Here is a 16,006-nt window from a genome sequence, read left to right as displayed (position 1 = left end):
TAAGAATATAAAGATATAGAGATTCCAACCAATTGCCTATATTTGCGTATGATTTCGAATAATAAGCTTCAAATTGAACATTGAAAAATATAGAGAGATTTTTTTTAATCTTTTACCGACACAGAACTTAAACAAAACGTAGAGTTAAAGGTAATTTATTTTTGTTACACTTCCCGGAAAAAATGGTTACAACATGGGCTTTCATAATATGGTCTTTTAACATATTAATGTTATGGATATTTAATAATTATCTTGACGAAAAATAAAGACTATAAATAATTTATTATTAATAAAATTATGAAATTATTTACAATTTGATGACTAATTCATCGCCCTTTTTTATATGTTAAATTTTTCATAGAAGTTTAAAAATCATTGTATTTTGTTTAAACATGTACAACTAATTTATAATCTCTTATGCCATACTAAGTCATAATATAATATTTCTTCATATTTTACATTAATAACCATTGTTTTTGTATATTATCTACAATTCTCTAATTACGGTTATTTGTTCAATTTTTTATATGATATCGAACATTCGTCATAAATAGATGGTTTAAGATGCCAAAACAAATATTTAGTTGGTGAATATAATACATCAAATATTATAAATACATCATTTAGTTAAATAAATAACCAAAAACCGAAAATTCATATCTGCGCTGGCACGCGGGTCAGGGTCTAGTGTAAACTTGAATTACAAACCATGTCAATTAGGTTGTAAGAATAATCATATGAGCTATTTCAATGAGAATTGATCATAATGTCTATCATCTGTCCACTAGCCAGAATAATAAGTCAAAATATTGCATTTTGACCGTCAAATAATCCAGATGGTCAATTACTCTAATTCATATTAGTCGATCAAATTTATAGTGATTTTAGAAATTATTATAATATGCATATCATTTTTTATCAAATATTATTGGATGTAATAATATCATGTAATATAATAAATTGGCGTTAGACAACCAAAAAATTTAAACACTACACAACATATAAATTTTATTATATTGTAAGTAATTAAATTGAAGCATATACTAACTATTTTTAATTTAGTTGTTGATAAAAAGCCAAATAATATACTATAAAGTCTTGTATGTATAAAAAGTAATAAAATAATGAAAATAAACAAATAAATCAAATATATTTATTTTGAAAGATATATAATAAATAAATTTTACATTTAATCTGTAAAATATAAATATATCTTAGAATGACAAAAATATGTTAAAACTATTATATTATATATTAAATTTTCAAAAATACTTATATCCGCGTAATCACGGACAATCACCTAATATGTACTTGTATACAAAATGTTCTTTAGTTTATGAAATATACAATATTATTTCTTTCATGTCGTTAAACAAGTAGAACTTTTAGCTGTACTTTAGATAATTTCAAATATTTTTAAATATTTTGAATATTTAAATACATATTTGTAATTCATATTTTTTTTTTTATAACGCTGATTTATTATGACATTATATTTATGAGAAATATTACATAGACAATAATACTACCTGTTTTACGAAGATCTACGTCTAACTGCATCATCTGAGCCGTCCTACGAAGATTCATTCCTAACCAGATTTATTTGCACAATGTTGAAAATTTGCGCGTGTGTAAAATTTTTCAGTTTGGGTAAAAATCTGATCACGCTCTTCGGACATTTGAGTATCTTACCAATTTTGATTCGAACTTAGTATGATTATTTTAGGTTAGATTCGGTTTGGGTTTTCGTGTCCGGATATTTTACCCGATCCCTACATGTATCGATAAAAAAGATTAGGATTGGATTATAATTGAGGTTTTTTTTTTTTTTTTTTTTTTGGTAAGATTTGAAGGATCCTTTTGTTGTTTTTTGAAGAAGAAAGGGGAAGAGATCCAATTCAAATCTCTCTCTCTCCCCTCTCCCGTGAGAAAGGCGCAGATTTTTCCAGATCTCATCGTTTCCGAATCTGTATCCAAAACTCACAAGAGAGAAGGAGAAGGAATCATTTGGAGGTGTGTGAATATGATTACGATCCCATACCTCACGGCCGTATCCACATACTTCAGCTACGGCTTGCTCTTCGCCTTTGGGCAGCTTCGCGATTACTCCCGCCTTATCTTCGATTGGTGCTCCACCAACAATCTCCAGGGATACGCCCCCATCTGCTTGGCTCACGAGGATTTCTACATCAGACGATTGTATCACCGTATTCAGGTTCCTCTCTTTCTTTCATTAACTTCCATTGGTGACACAAAATTAATATACCAAAAAAAAAAAAAAAAACATTTTTTGGTTCAATTTGTTAAGAAAATATCTCGGAATTGAATCTTGGCATTGGTGGAGAGATATTTTGTTTATGATTATGTGTTATTACTGCTTGATTCCTAATGTTTTGTTTTATAACGTGTGAATAAAGGATTGTTTTAATCGTCCCATATCAAGTGCTCCTGATTCTTGGGTTGATGTTATCGAGAGGTACTCTAATGACAACAACAAGACCCTCAAGTGAGTGTGTCCCTCTCCTTCTATTCTAACCATATGTAAAGGTTTAACCTTTCGTTTATAAACCCTTTGGTGGTTGCAGGCGAACAACAAAGAGCACAAGGTGCCTCAATTTGGGGTCTTACAACTATCTTGGATTTGGTTCTTTCGATGAGTATTGCACCCCCCGTGTTATTGAGTCCTTGAAGAAGTTTTCAGCAAGTACATGCAGCTCTCGCGTTGATGCAGGTTCCAGTTTCTCTTAAATGTATTAGGTCAAGAAAGAACAATCTCTCTTCTCTGTTTTTATTTTATTTTCTGACATCCTCTGCCATCAGGGACTACATCTGTGCATGCAGAACTTGAAGAATGTGTTGCCAAGTATGTGGGGAAACCTGCTGCTATTGTCACTGGCATGGGCTTCGCAACAAACTCGGCTATCATTCCTGTCTTGATTGGAAAGGTACGTTGTCATGAACGCCGATGGATGCTACTCCCAAAGACCTATGTTTTAGTAGCATCTTTGTCTTATACAGGGAGGGTTGATAATAAGCGATTCTTTGAACCATACTTCAATTGTAAACGGTGCTCGAGGTTCAGGAGCCACTATCCGCGTTTTCCAACACAACAGTAAGCATTTCTTATGCTTCACTTCACTTTCCAGGTTTTTGTTATCCATGTAACTTGGTGGCCTACCTTCCTTCATGCTCCCTTGTTTCAGCACCTGCTCATTTGGAAAGAGTATTGAAAGAACAAATCGCTGAGGGACAACCTAGGACACACAGACCCTGGAAGAAAATTATCGTTGTTGTTGAGGGTATTTACAGCATGGAAGGGGAGATTTGTCAACTTCCCGAGATTGTCTCAGTTTGCAAGAAGTATAAGGTGAGATCCACTTTCTTTAATGAAATTATTCTATACTAATTTGGTCGTCGGATGTGCAACTCTTAACTTCTTGTATATCCTTGCTTCAGGCTTATGTTTACTTGGATGAAGCTCACAGTATTGGAGCAATTGGAAAAACAGGCAGGGGTGTTTGCGAACTTCTCGGAGTTGACACAGCTGATGTGGACATAATGATGGGGACTTTTACCAAATCTTTCGGATCTTGTGGTGGCTATATTGCCGGATCCAAGGTTAGCAAATTATGTACCGTTCTTTTGCAATTATGTAAAGATCTCTTATAATAAAGCGATGAACCTTGTTAAAGATGAGGAAAGAGCTGTTTCTACTAAGGCCCTAATCCTACACAACAGACCATTTATTTTTGTCTAGGCAAGTAGTGCAGTTTATCTCAAAATCAACCAAGGGCTTATATCATATTTTGTGCTTTCAATTTCTGTAGGACCTCATCCAATATTTGAAGTACCATTGCCCGGCTCACCTTTACGCAACATCAATCTCAACTCCTTCAGCGCAACAAATCATATCAGCCATAAAAGTTATCCTTGGAGAGGACGGTTCAAACAGAGGTACCTCCCTATTGTTTTCTGAGCTTCATAATCTCAAGTTATGTAGTCTCAAAATTCTTCTAAAAAATCTGGGGCAGGTGCGCAAAAGTTAGCAAGGATAAGGGAGAACGGCAACTTTTTCAGGGCTGAGTTGCAGAAGATGGGATTTGAGGTCCTTGGAGACAATGATTCCCCAGTCATGCCAATAATGCTTTACAATCCAGCAAAAATCCCAGCCTTCTCAAGGGAATGCTTGCGAGAAAACGTAAATACAGACTCTTGTCTTTTTTCCAGTATCTCATTTGCTTTTTTTTACGCAAAAGAGACTCTCACCTCTTCAATGTACGTTTAAAACTGTGAACAGGTCGCAGTTGTGGTTGTTGGTTTCCCAGCTACACCTCTATTGCTAGCCAGGGCTCGCATTTGCATATCCGCATCTCACTCAAGAGAAGATCTTATCAAAGCTCTAAAGGTAAAAGAAAATATCTTTCTTTGAGTTCACTCGCGTGCTCTCCTAATATCATTTACTATACAATTATCATTTAAGCCCTGTTCATTTTAGAACCGCTGCGTTAGCGACCGGCGACTAAAAATATAACTATCTTCTTAAACTTTTTGCACGCGCGTGTGAACAACAATGACGGAAACACCGTAAAAAAGTAACCGCAGCGTTCCTACCGCTGTTTTTTTCAGCGACACCAATGGCACTGGCAAACACATATAAAAACAGTCGCAGCGTCACCTTCTTCATTTTCCATCAATTTAGTTGCTTCAATTGATGTCTATTTTTTTTATCGCTGAAAGCTATCGCAGCGGTAGCGTAACGAACAGGGCTTTACTATACAATTGATGAAGCCTTAACAAATTCTCAGCATAGTAAAGAAATATTTGTGTCTAACCCCAAAAGTCTACAAAAAGAACTTAATAAAGGGACTGTGCTTATAGATACTCTGTGTTATGACAGGTTATAAGCAAAGCAGGTGACCTTACCGGAATCAAATATTTTCCGGCAGCACCAAAGAAGCAAGAAGAAGAGAAAGATAGAATGAAATTGGATTAAGACCGTAATGCTAAGCAGTTTCCTTACCAAAAGAGGGTTTGATCAGTACTAATTAGCATTAGTTTACTGTTTTTTCTTGCGGTTCTGTCTTTTGTTGTGGCCCCTCTACTTGTCTTGAAACTTTGTGATCGTTCTTCTTCTTTTTTTCATTTGTTTCTTTGGTTTCGTCCGAGTTAATTGTATAGCTTCCTTTAAGAATGGTGCTCCAAAATTACAGATGCTATTTGATGACGTTTTATGCTTCTGTTTTTGCTTCACGAAGCTAATATATGGTGTCCAATTCTTTAGGACCAAAGCAATTTTTTAAATTCGGACTGTTTTGTCGTGCTCATTCCTAATTTTAACCTCTGGAAAAAAATATATCATACCAAGTTTATATTGTTTGATTTACAATTCTTCAGAAATGTTCAAACGCAAATTAAACTGTTAAATGATCAAAAACCAAAATGGAGCATACAGTATTCAATTATTCTAGATCGGGACAGGAATGATAATGATGGGAAGTTGTTGGGACAAGTGGTAGCTACATCTTGGTCCTCACTTCATAATGTCTTGAGAGTGACGCTACTTGTCACGAATCTTGTGATTTATTCAGACTTAATTGTTTAGGATCTTCAAAAAGCAGAGAATAGGGAATCGCTAAAAGAACTTTTCTTGATCTTTGACTCTATTTTTGTTCCGAAGTCAAAATATCATTATTTATGCGTCTGCTTTTGTTCCACGAAAACTAGGGTGTCCAATTCTAGACTAAACCCTAAGACGAGGTTTTAGTTCAGAGGCAAAATCTACAAACTATAAAAATTATCCTCATGTTTTAAATTTCAATACAAACTTTGAGGAAATAGTATCAGTTAATCCAAGTTCCTAATGGCCCCACAATATAATGTAGACTAGTGGTTGAATTCTCTTAATAGAAAACCATATCTCAAAACGTAACTGATGACGTTTGTAATAGATAATGATACTAAATTAGAATAGAAACAATCATTCCTAAATTTTTGTACTGAACACATCATTATTTTCTTGAGTATTGGAACTTCTATTGCAAATCAGTTCTAAGTGTTGTACACCTACCACCGGACGTAAGTGACGAGTTAGTTTAAGCATAAGTGCTGGTGTTGTTTTTATACGGAACTTTAAATCACCAACTTTCAAATTTGGTTGAAAAACACATAAATTTTCTAATGGACCATTTAAAGTTTCAATTTATCTTGACTAGTCGTTTTAACAAACCATTTCTTAAAACACCGTTAAAATGATTAATCGTTTTGATTTTTTTTTTAAACGTTTTTCAAGGGATTCGAACTCGAATCGAATGCCTCAATCATATAAAAGGCAAACCACTAGACTACTTGCACCATTTTATTAACTAGTGGTATATACTAATAGTAGAAGAAACAACTTGATCTGATATGCTTTTCTTCTCCTATTATAGACAGCCATTCTTGTCCGCGTCCTAGAATAAGCAATTTGATGAAGTGAGTTTTTAAGTTTCTACAGAGAAGTGTGTAATAACTGTATTGAGAGAGCTCCAGCCGCTTGAGTTTTTAAGTTTTTACATCAATGGTTTTGAATCGTAAATTGGATAAGTGATAGAATACAGTTACAGATTACAGATTTAGGTTTTGAGAAGAAATGAATTAGGGTTTATTAGATCCAAAAACGATTTAGGGATGTATGTTGGAGAAGAAACAATCTGAGGGTTTAATAATAACTATTAGTATGTACCACTAGTTAATGAAATTGTAAGTAGTCTAGTGGTTTACCTTTGATATGATTGAGGTTTTGGACATGGGTTCCAATCCTTTGAAAAATGTTTTTAATAGTATTTCAAAACGACTTCGTATGGATTTGACAGAGATTAGAAACGGAGATTAACTCTGTTAACTCAATATGTTAACCATTTTAACGACGTTTTAAAAATAGCTTAGTCAAAGTAAGGTGAATGTTAAAACGAATAGTCAAGATAAATTGATTCTTTAAATGACCCACTAGAAAATTCTTACTTTTTCTCAACCAAATTTGAAAGTTGGTGATTTAATTGACAATTTTCCCTTTTTTATACTAGTTGGAAACCCGGTAAAAAGAGTGTTTTACACCATAAATGGTACCAGCAAAGGTTACCTCCAGACCAAAGGAGAGATTGGTGTTAAAGACCCAATCTCTTCCCAGGTAACAAAATAAAAATATAAAAAATATTGTATACCTATTCGGTAGAGAGTTTTTGTTCATCAAGAACCAGTGTTGTGCAAAGTGTTTTAGGGACTTAAGGCAAGTTTTAAAAATAAACTTATATATATACAACTATAGTGAAAATAATTTTCTAATACGATGTATCACCTTCGCCAAATACACAAGTTTAACACTTACAAAAATAAGTTTATTACGTAAATATACTATACTATGTCATATAAGAAAAAATGCATGGATTTAAAAAATGAGTTAATCGATTCTCATGGAAAGTTTTTTCTTAGAAATAAGTTAAGCAACTAGAAATTGTTTTAAATTTTGGGCCTAAGGAAAATACATTTTTCAACACACTGTAACACTGTAAGCACGCCTCTTTCATGAACATCGACAGAGCTACATTGTTTAAAAGAAAGAGGGACCTCAAAGAATTGTCTCCTAAGTTTCTTCTCTCTCGCCCTCTCTCTAAATCTCACTCTCATTACACCTTCATCTCCAAGACCCTACAGCATTTACTTGACTTCTTTAGTAGAAAGAACTCTACATCAAACATAAATAGTGGAATAGGCAGAAGTTTTCGAAAACCTATCATTGTATTCTTCTGTCTAGAAACTCGCAGAGGATGACTACAAGAAAAAAGGCTTTCTTAGCGGACAAAAAACGCTATCTATCGATACGATAGCGGTTTTTGAAACGTTGTATCATCGCCCGTCATAATAGATCAAGCACTTTAGATATTGTTTTTTTGCACTGTTATCTTATTGTTTTATACGATAGCGCTTTTTTGTATGCAATTAAATATTTTTTAATAGCGTTTATTTTTTGTTATTATTTACATTAAAATAATTTAATTTTAAAATTATTTATTTTATTCAATTATTTAAAAATAAAAATATAAAGTAGAAATTAATTTATAATTAAATCTGTTTGTATTTATAAAAATTAAAATTTGGTTTACATAGATTACAATTACAAATTACAATTATTAACTAGTCCTAGTTAAACCAATTTACTATAGCTAAACCTATCTAAACCTAACCAAGTTCTTCCTCAATCTTAGCCGCCACCGAAAGGGAGAGTTGAGGCCGATACTCGAGATAGGTAAGGACGGCGCCGAGCTTGGACTCTTCTTCTTCTCCGACATATTTCTTCAATCACTTCTTAGCTTCAGATTCTCATCTTCTTCTTCTCTCACTTTGGCTCTTCAATTTCGTCCATATCTTCTTTTCCATCTTCGACGCCATTGCAATGTCTTCTCCGACACCTCTTATCATGTGTTCACCACAACCTTGCTCTGATTCTCCAAGCTTAGACTGTTTTCTCCAGCCTTTAATTCTCTGAAGCCTTCGTACAAACTAAAACAAGTTAATCAAAGAATCAACAATTAAAGAACAAAATTATCAGAATGTACCTATCTTCATCGACTGATTGAGAAGTGGTGAGTTTGAGAGAGAAGAGAGGTGATATGCGGAGAGATTGAGATTAGGATCGAAATCTAAACAAAATCAGAGAGAGATAGAGGTCTATGGTGTCGGACGGCGATGGTGGTGACGAGCGGTGGTGGTGGTGACGAGTGACGGTTTCAAAAGGAGAAGGTGACGAGCTTCACCAGAAAGAATAAGATTGCAGAGGACCAGAGGTTATGAGAGATGAAGTGATGAGATTGCAGAGGATTGTGAGAAAATTGATAATTTGGTTTGAGATCTACAAGAAGAATTGCAAAGGTCATGACTCGTGAGAAACAAAAAGAATAAAGAGATAATGAAAGAAAAGAATAATATCCGTTAGATTGAGATCTATCAACGGTGGAGATTAATAGTTTAGTTATCCTCACCATTCTGCATTGGATCTTCCTATTGGTCAAGGTTTAATCCTCTTTGTTTCTTTTTCTTTGTTGTACTCTGTATTTTTAATATTTAGTATATTTAATAGTTACTTTTATTTTGTGGATTTAAGATCTGTGCTTAAATTTTAAAAATATAAATTTAAAATTCATATATAGAGTTTATAAAATTAATGATATAAGATTACAAAATGATTAGATTTCACTTTTTATAAGCAATTTAAATTTTAAAGTTAAATAATAGAAAATATTAGAATTTTAATTAGTTAGAGTTTAGGGTATATGATTAATTGGAAGTATGATATATATATATATAGGGTTCAAAAGGTTTAGAGAATTGATTTAAGATTATAAGTTAAAGTTGAAAATAAATTTGAATTTATGTTAAGAATTAGATTTACTTTTGAGAAGTTTTTATTTAGAACTTAGTTTTAAAGTTATGAGTTTAGAATAGAGGTTGAGTATATGGTTAAAGGTTTAGGGTATTGAGATTTGCAATTAATTTTTGTAAAAGAAATAACTTTTGAGTTTATATCTAATATTTTAGGTTAAATTTAAGATCTGATGTTAGAATATTAGAGTTTAAAGTTTATGGTTTAAAATTTTTTTAGGGTTTAGGGATTTAAAAAGGCAAGCATAGTGTTTTTAATTATGTGCTATTAAAAATACGGTATCATAACGTTTTCAAATATACCACGCTATCGTAGCATTTTCAAATATACAAACGCTATCTAAAATTAAAGAGATATGTCAACCATAGCATAAAGTCAAAAAACGTTATCCACTGCTACTGCTATCAAAACCTTTTTTTCTTGCAGTGGATGTACTTTGCCACTATCTCAACATATTTGAGCTGCTGCTTGATCATCGGCTTTGGTCATCTCCGTGATTTTTTCCTTCGGATCCTCGTTTCGCCATTCACCAACGACAATCTCCAGGTTTGTCATTTCGTAAGTTAACTTTGAATAATCTTTTTTCCATTTATTTTCTTATATCGTATGTATCTTGATTCTCACTTTGTGTATAGGGATATGCGCCAATCTGCTTGGGACACGAGGATTTCTACATGAGATGAGGATATCATCGGGTTCAGGTCATTCTCTTAACTATAAACTAATAAAACCAATTTTCTACAAGGTCCATGTGTTAATTGTTTTTCTTTTCATTTGGTAGTTGGTATAGATAGACCAATCCAAACCCATACTGATCTTCCAACTAAATGAAAAATGAATAAACTTTGTAGTTTTGTTCATTTTTTCGCATTGAATAACAAAGCTGAGAATATTTTGGTTTACATTTCTCATTTTATTAGTATTTTTTTTGATAATTCATCCATTTATAAAAATCATTTTTCAAATATTACGAGAATCAACTAAAAGCTAGAATATTATTATATTTTTTGTCATCAGCGTAAACAGATCCAGTTATAAGCCCGATTTGAATACAATTTCTCGAGTCATCTAATACATAAGTAGTTTCGCCCGCCCATTAAATCATGCACATTCCGCTAGTCAATATTTTGAATCTTTAGGAATCCATGGTCGCCTTCGACCGTCAACTAAACCATAGGAAGGTGGGGTTCTCCTCATTGCCTCGGATGCCGGGAATTCCCATGTTGTCTCCAGAGTAGCTAGCTTTCGATAATCTCTTCGAAACTTGTAACTGTCACTGACGATGAAGCGCGAACCGAACAACATAGATGGAGGGATGAAAAACTTACTCTTACCGGGAAGAGACACCCACCATCAACACCAAGACAGAGACGGACCTAACTTCGTCGACACACTTTGATCGAGATGGCTCTAATGACCTGCACAAGATGTCAGCTAAGAAACACTACTGAAACGGAATCAAATTACCCGAACCAGGCACTGGGATGTGAGCTAAGCACAAGTAGAGCTATCAAATGGTCCGCTCATGGCCCAAATTGGGCTTGACCAGTTGAACCATTTCAGTTTTGGGCAGTAATGGGTGGTCCATATTGGACAATGGTTCAAACAAATGTTCAAGACCAATAGAGACCATGTCCAAATGGGCATGCCCATGGACACCCAATAATATTTATAATTATTTTTCAATTATTAGTTTAGATTTTATTTCTAAAATTTTGAAATTATGTTTACTTTTCAAAAGTATAAAAGTATTTTTTTTTCTTGTCAAAACTATAAAACTAGGTTTCCCTGTCAAAACCAAGAAATTTCATTTTTCCGCCAAAACCGAGAAATTGCGTTTTCCCGCCAAAATCCGAGAAGTTACGTTTTCCCGCCAAAACCGAAGAATTGTGTTTTCCCGTTAAAACCGAGAAATTGCGTTTTCCCGCCAAAATCCGAGAAATTGTGTTTTCCCACCAAAACCGAAAAATTGTGTTTTCTGCCAAAATCTGAGAAATTGCGTTTTCCCGCCAGAATCCGAGAAGTTACGTTTTCCCGCCAAAACCGAGAAATTGTGTTTTCCCGTTAAAACCGAGAAATTACATTTTCCGCCAAAACCGAGAAATTGCGTTTTCGTTTCAAAATCGAGAAATTGCGTTTTCCACCAAAATCCAAGAAATTATGTTTTCCCGCCAAAATCCGAGAAGTTACGTTTTTCCGTTAAAAGAAATTGCGTTTTCCCGTTAAAATCGAGAAACTGTGTTTTTCCGTTAAAACCAAGAAATTACGTTTTCCCGCCAAAACCGAGAAATTGTGTTTTCCCGCCAAAACCGAAAAATTGCGTTTTTCCGCCAAAATCCGAGAAGTTACGTTTTCCCGCCAAAACCGAAAAATTGTGTTTTCCCGTTAAAACCGAGAAATTGTGCTTTTCCGTTTAAACCGAAAAATTGTGTTTTCCCGCCAAAACCGAGAAATTGTGTTTTCCCGCGAGAAATTGCGTTTTTCCGCCAAAACCGAGAAATTGTGTTTTCATGCCAAAATTGAGAAATTGGGGTTTTAACGATAAAACCGTTTTTTTGTGTTAAATTGTAAAGCTATGCTTTGTTTTGTTAAACTCATGAAAATATGTTTTAGGAAGCTTATTGACACCCATTATCCATTGGGTTTTCGTCCAATTGGACCGTGTACTAATTGGTCTTTTGTCCAATTGAACTATTTATTAATTGGGCACGTCCATAGCCCGCCCAAAATGAATTGGAATGGGCTAGCCCATCGTCAGTCCGCCCAGTTGACACCTCTAAGCACAAGTAAGACACAGCCACAACCAAGCCACGGATCGTGACGCCACTTGCCGCCTCCAAGAACCGAAATGACAAATGACTGTGACCCGCAGCCTTGAAAAGCTGACTCCACCGCGCACAATAGTTCTGTTCCACCGTGTCGTGACTCCAGCACCAACCAAAATTCCACCGCTGTGACAACCTCTCGAGCATCTGGAGAGACGTAAGACCAGGGCCAACCACAAGACGATAGAGGAGGGAAGGCACGACGAAGCAAATACGAAACCGAGGGCGAAAGAAAGAAACCCTCCGGCGACGGCACGCGCTGCCGGACGCCGGAGGTAAACTCAGAATACGATTTGGGTTCGAGGAGAAAGAGAGAATGAATCGTTCAGAACTTCTTTTTGTAAAATTTGAAGATAAAAAGACTGATAATGTTAAGACTTTGTGCAGTACAGTGCTATTATATTGATAATGTTTTCCGTTATATTGTAATACCTACTTTTTATTTCTTCGTCAGGACTGTTTTTTTCTAACCATGAAGGACTGTTTTGCCCGTCCAATAGCGAGTGCACCAGATGCATGGTTTGATATGGTCGAGCGAGACTGGAACGATGGGGAAAAAGTGATAGAGTAAGTGTACTTTCTTCCTCATCTTTTCTTTTTTACAGCAGTGTGCTTTCTTTTGAAAAGTTATATCACACGCTTACATTGAGATACAATAGAATTTCTATAAATCGATAAACAGGCTAAATTAATTAAACTTTTTCTCGAATTGGACCGATTCAAAATATGACAAAATCGATAAGATGATATGATAATAAGATGATAAGATAATATTTTTTAGAAAATTCTATGTAAATATATAGTTCCACTAAAATCATAAATTAATAATTTATATATAAATTTTTTATATAAGTACAAAAAGTATTGTATTATTTGTTTTATATTCACAATGGAGTTCATCTCTATTTTTTATTAACATTTCAATATATTTTGATAATATTTAGTAAAATTATTTATAAACCCACATTTAAATTCTACATATACACAAAATAATATTAACATGATATAAAGTCAAATTTCTAAAATTTTAATATAACTTTAGCGATGGGATTCTAAGCATAGCTGAGTAAACCTTTGGTTGCAATGCAGTCGAACAACAAATAGAAGAAGGTGCCTCAATTTGGGGTCTTACAATTATCTTGGATTTGGTTCATTCGATGAATATTGCACGCCTCGTGTTATTGAGTCTTTAAAGAAACTTTCAGCTAGTACATGTAGTTCTCGTGTTGATGCAGGTAAACATTACCGCCTATAATTTTAAGTGTTTCTCTTCTTCTTCTTTTTTCTTTTGTTTGTCAAATTATTCCTCTATATTTCCTCTGACCTACGTGTGGTTTGATTATGGGGTAAAGGAACTACTAGTGTGCATGTAGAGCTTGAGGAATGTGTAGCTAAATATGTGGGAAAGCATTCTGCTATTGTCTTTGGCATGGGATACGCCACAAACTCGTTTATCATTCCTGTTTTGATTGGAAAGGTGTGCGCATGTACACACATCCAGAGTCAATGAGTCATGACTTCGGACCTTAGGTTATATATATATGCTAATATGTTGAAATATGATCCAGTTCATAGTTCTGTATGCTGTATATTGTTAGCAAAAACCATTAATCTTTAAGTAGCTTATTAGTGATTCATTTCACTTGAAACAGGGAGGATTGATAATAAGTGATTCTTTGAACCATAGTTCAATTATTAATGGTGCTCGAGGTTCTGGAGCCAATATCCGTATTTTCCAACACAACAGTAAGCTTTTGTAGTGCCTAAAATTTCAGCTTTTATCATTCAATTGAATGGCCTTCTTTTATAATGTAGCACAGATGGTATCTTTCGTTTTAGAAACAAGATACTAATAATATTTTTGTTATTTTTACTTATTGTAAACATTTTTCTTGGTTTTCTGTTTTTGTTTTAGTGATGTTTATTTGTGTCTAGATCTTAAATTATAAATTTATTTTTAGGACATGTTCGTTTGTCCATCTAAATAAACTATTTAGATAGAGATGAGAACCAGGGTCCGTTTAGTGTTAAAAACGTAAAATATTCAAATGGTTCATATTGATGAGACCTGTAATTTTAGGCAAATTTTGAAAACCAGTTGGCTGAACAAAATTGAATGATCTGGATGGAGAGTTCAGTTAAAATGGTAAACTATCTTCACCCTACGTATATTGCTTTTTTTTGCAGCACCTTCTCACTTGGAAAGAATACTGAGAGAAGAAATAGCGGAAAGACAAACCAAAACACACAAACCCTGGAAGAAAATTATTGTTATCGTTGAAGGTATTTACAGCATGGAAAGGGAGATTTGCAAGCTTCCCGAGATTGTGTCGATATGCAAGAAGTACAAGGTTGAGACAACTGAAAACTAAATTATTATTCACACGCAATATCAAAGTCTTCTAAAAACCAATTTGGTTGTCTTATATATGTATAAAAATAAAAAGTTTTATTTTGATATATATATATATATAGGCATATGTTTATTTGGATGAAGCTCATAGCATTGGAGCCATTGGGAATACAGGAAGAGGTGTTTGCGAACTTCTTGGAGTTAATACGGCTGACATGGACATAATGATGGGAACCTTCAGTAAATCGTTTGCCTCTTGTGGTGGATATATTGCCGGCTCGAAGGTCTTTAAGCAAACTTATGAACATTACCTCTTTATATCAAATCTTGTCAAAGAAAAACTTGTACACATGATGATTAAAATAAGAAAAAGTTATAAAAATAGTATTTTGAAGTTTCATTTTCTTTGTTTTTGTAGGAGCTATCCAATATTTGAAGCACCACTGCCCGGCTCATCTTTACGCAACATCAATTTCAACTCCTTCCGCACAACAAATCATATCGGCCATAAGAGTTATCCTTGGAGAGGACGGTTCCAACAGAGGTATCTCTTAAAGTCTCTACTCTGTTCTTACATTTATCATTTTTACTTTCATGTTTGACTAGCTTCATTTTCGACTCAAACCCGATAAGAAAAGCTTGTTTAAGGGGCACAAAAGCTAGCAAGAATACGAGAGAACAGCAATTATTTTAGGTCTGAGCTACGGAATATGGGATTTAAGGTACTTGGAGACGTTGATTCTCCAGTCATGCCAATAATGCTTTACCATCCAGCTAAAATCCCAGCCTTCTCTAGGGAATGCTTGCGAGAAAATGTAAGTTTCTCTATCAAAATGAATCTCATTTGCTTCCACATAAGAGAGCAAACTCTAAAAGAAATATGAAACAGGTTGCAATCGCCGTGGTCGGTTTCACAGCTACACCTCTAATGCTAGGAAGGGCTCGTATTTGCATATCCGCATCTCATTCAAAACAAGATCTTATTAAAGCCTTAGAGGTAATATCTTGCTTGTGCATTCTCTCCCTTTCTTTCCCTAGCAGTAGCAAGCCCTAGAGGTTGATATATTATAGATCCAAACTCTAATAAACATTCTTTGTATATGATGAATGACAGGTTATAAGCAAAGTAGGTGACCTTACAGGAATCAAATATTTTCCTGCAGCTCCAAAGAAGCAAGAAGAGGAGAAAGATACCATCAAACCGGTTTAGAAATTTTAGAATCGCAATATGTTGCTCTATCTGATAATATTCATGCACAAAGAACAGGTCCGGTTCGATCTGATTTCATAATAATGTTAGCAAAATTGCAGCCTCCACGAAATTAATCCAACTGAATCCTAAGAGGTCTTTACTTCAATTCTCTATACCAACATTCAACTTCTATTCCACAAAAAAAAAAAAAAAAAACTGAC

The 16,006-nt window shown here is 34.2% G+C and overlaps 2 protein-coding genes across 2 annotated transcripts; both read left to right on the top strand.

Annotated features, from left to right (window-relative positions):
* Nucleotides 1-1,929: 1,929 nt before the first annotated feature.
* On the top strand, nt 1,930-5,259 carry LOC106336155 (long chain base biosynthesis protein 2b-like; the record flags this gene model as incomplete). The annotated part of the gene is given in 11 exon segments (XM_013774901.1): nt 1,930-2,215; nt 2,418-2,506; nt 2,586-2,731; nt 2,821-2,945; nt 3,019-3,112; nt 3,204-3,367; nt 3,457-3,618; nt 3,828-3,954; nt 4,032-4,198; nt 4,298-4,405; nt 4,898-5,259. Coding segments are annotated over 11 exon segments (1,470 nt in total). The 3' UTR covers nt 4,994-5,259.
* A 6,880-nt stretch (nt 5,260-12,139) lies between these two features.
* LOC106329014 (long chain base biosynthesis protein 2b-like) lies at nt 12,140-16,001 on the top strand. The gene is made up of 10 exons (XM_013767577.1): nt 12,140-12,807; nt 13,330-13,475; nt 13,593-13,717; nt 13,893-13,986; nt 14,428-14,591; nt 14,716-14,876; nt 15,010-15,137; nt 15,242-15,408; nt 15,483-15,590; nt 15,708-16,001. The coding sequence occupies exons 1-10, from the start codon at nt 12,713-12,715 to the stop codon at nt 15,801-15,803; spliced, it is 1,284 nt and encodes a 427-aa protein (XP_013623031.1). The 5' UTR covers nt 12,140-12,712; the 3' UTR covers nt 15,804-16,001.
* The last annotated feature ends 5 nt before the right edge of the window (nt 16,002-16,006 follow it).

The sequence above is a fragment of the Brassica oleracea genome, chromosome C3, assembly GCF_000695525.1.
Source record: "Brassica oleracea var. oleracea cultivar TO1000 chromosome C3, BOL, whole genome shotgun sequence".
Classification (NCBI taxonomy): domain Eukaryota; kingdom Viridiplantae; phylum Streptophyta; class Magnoliopsida; order Brassicales; family Brassicaceae; genus Brassica; species Brassica oleracea.
This window is presented reverse-complemented; position numbering and strand designations above follow the sequence as displayed.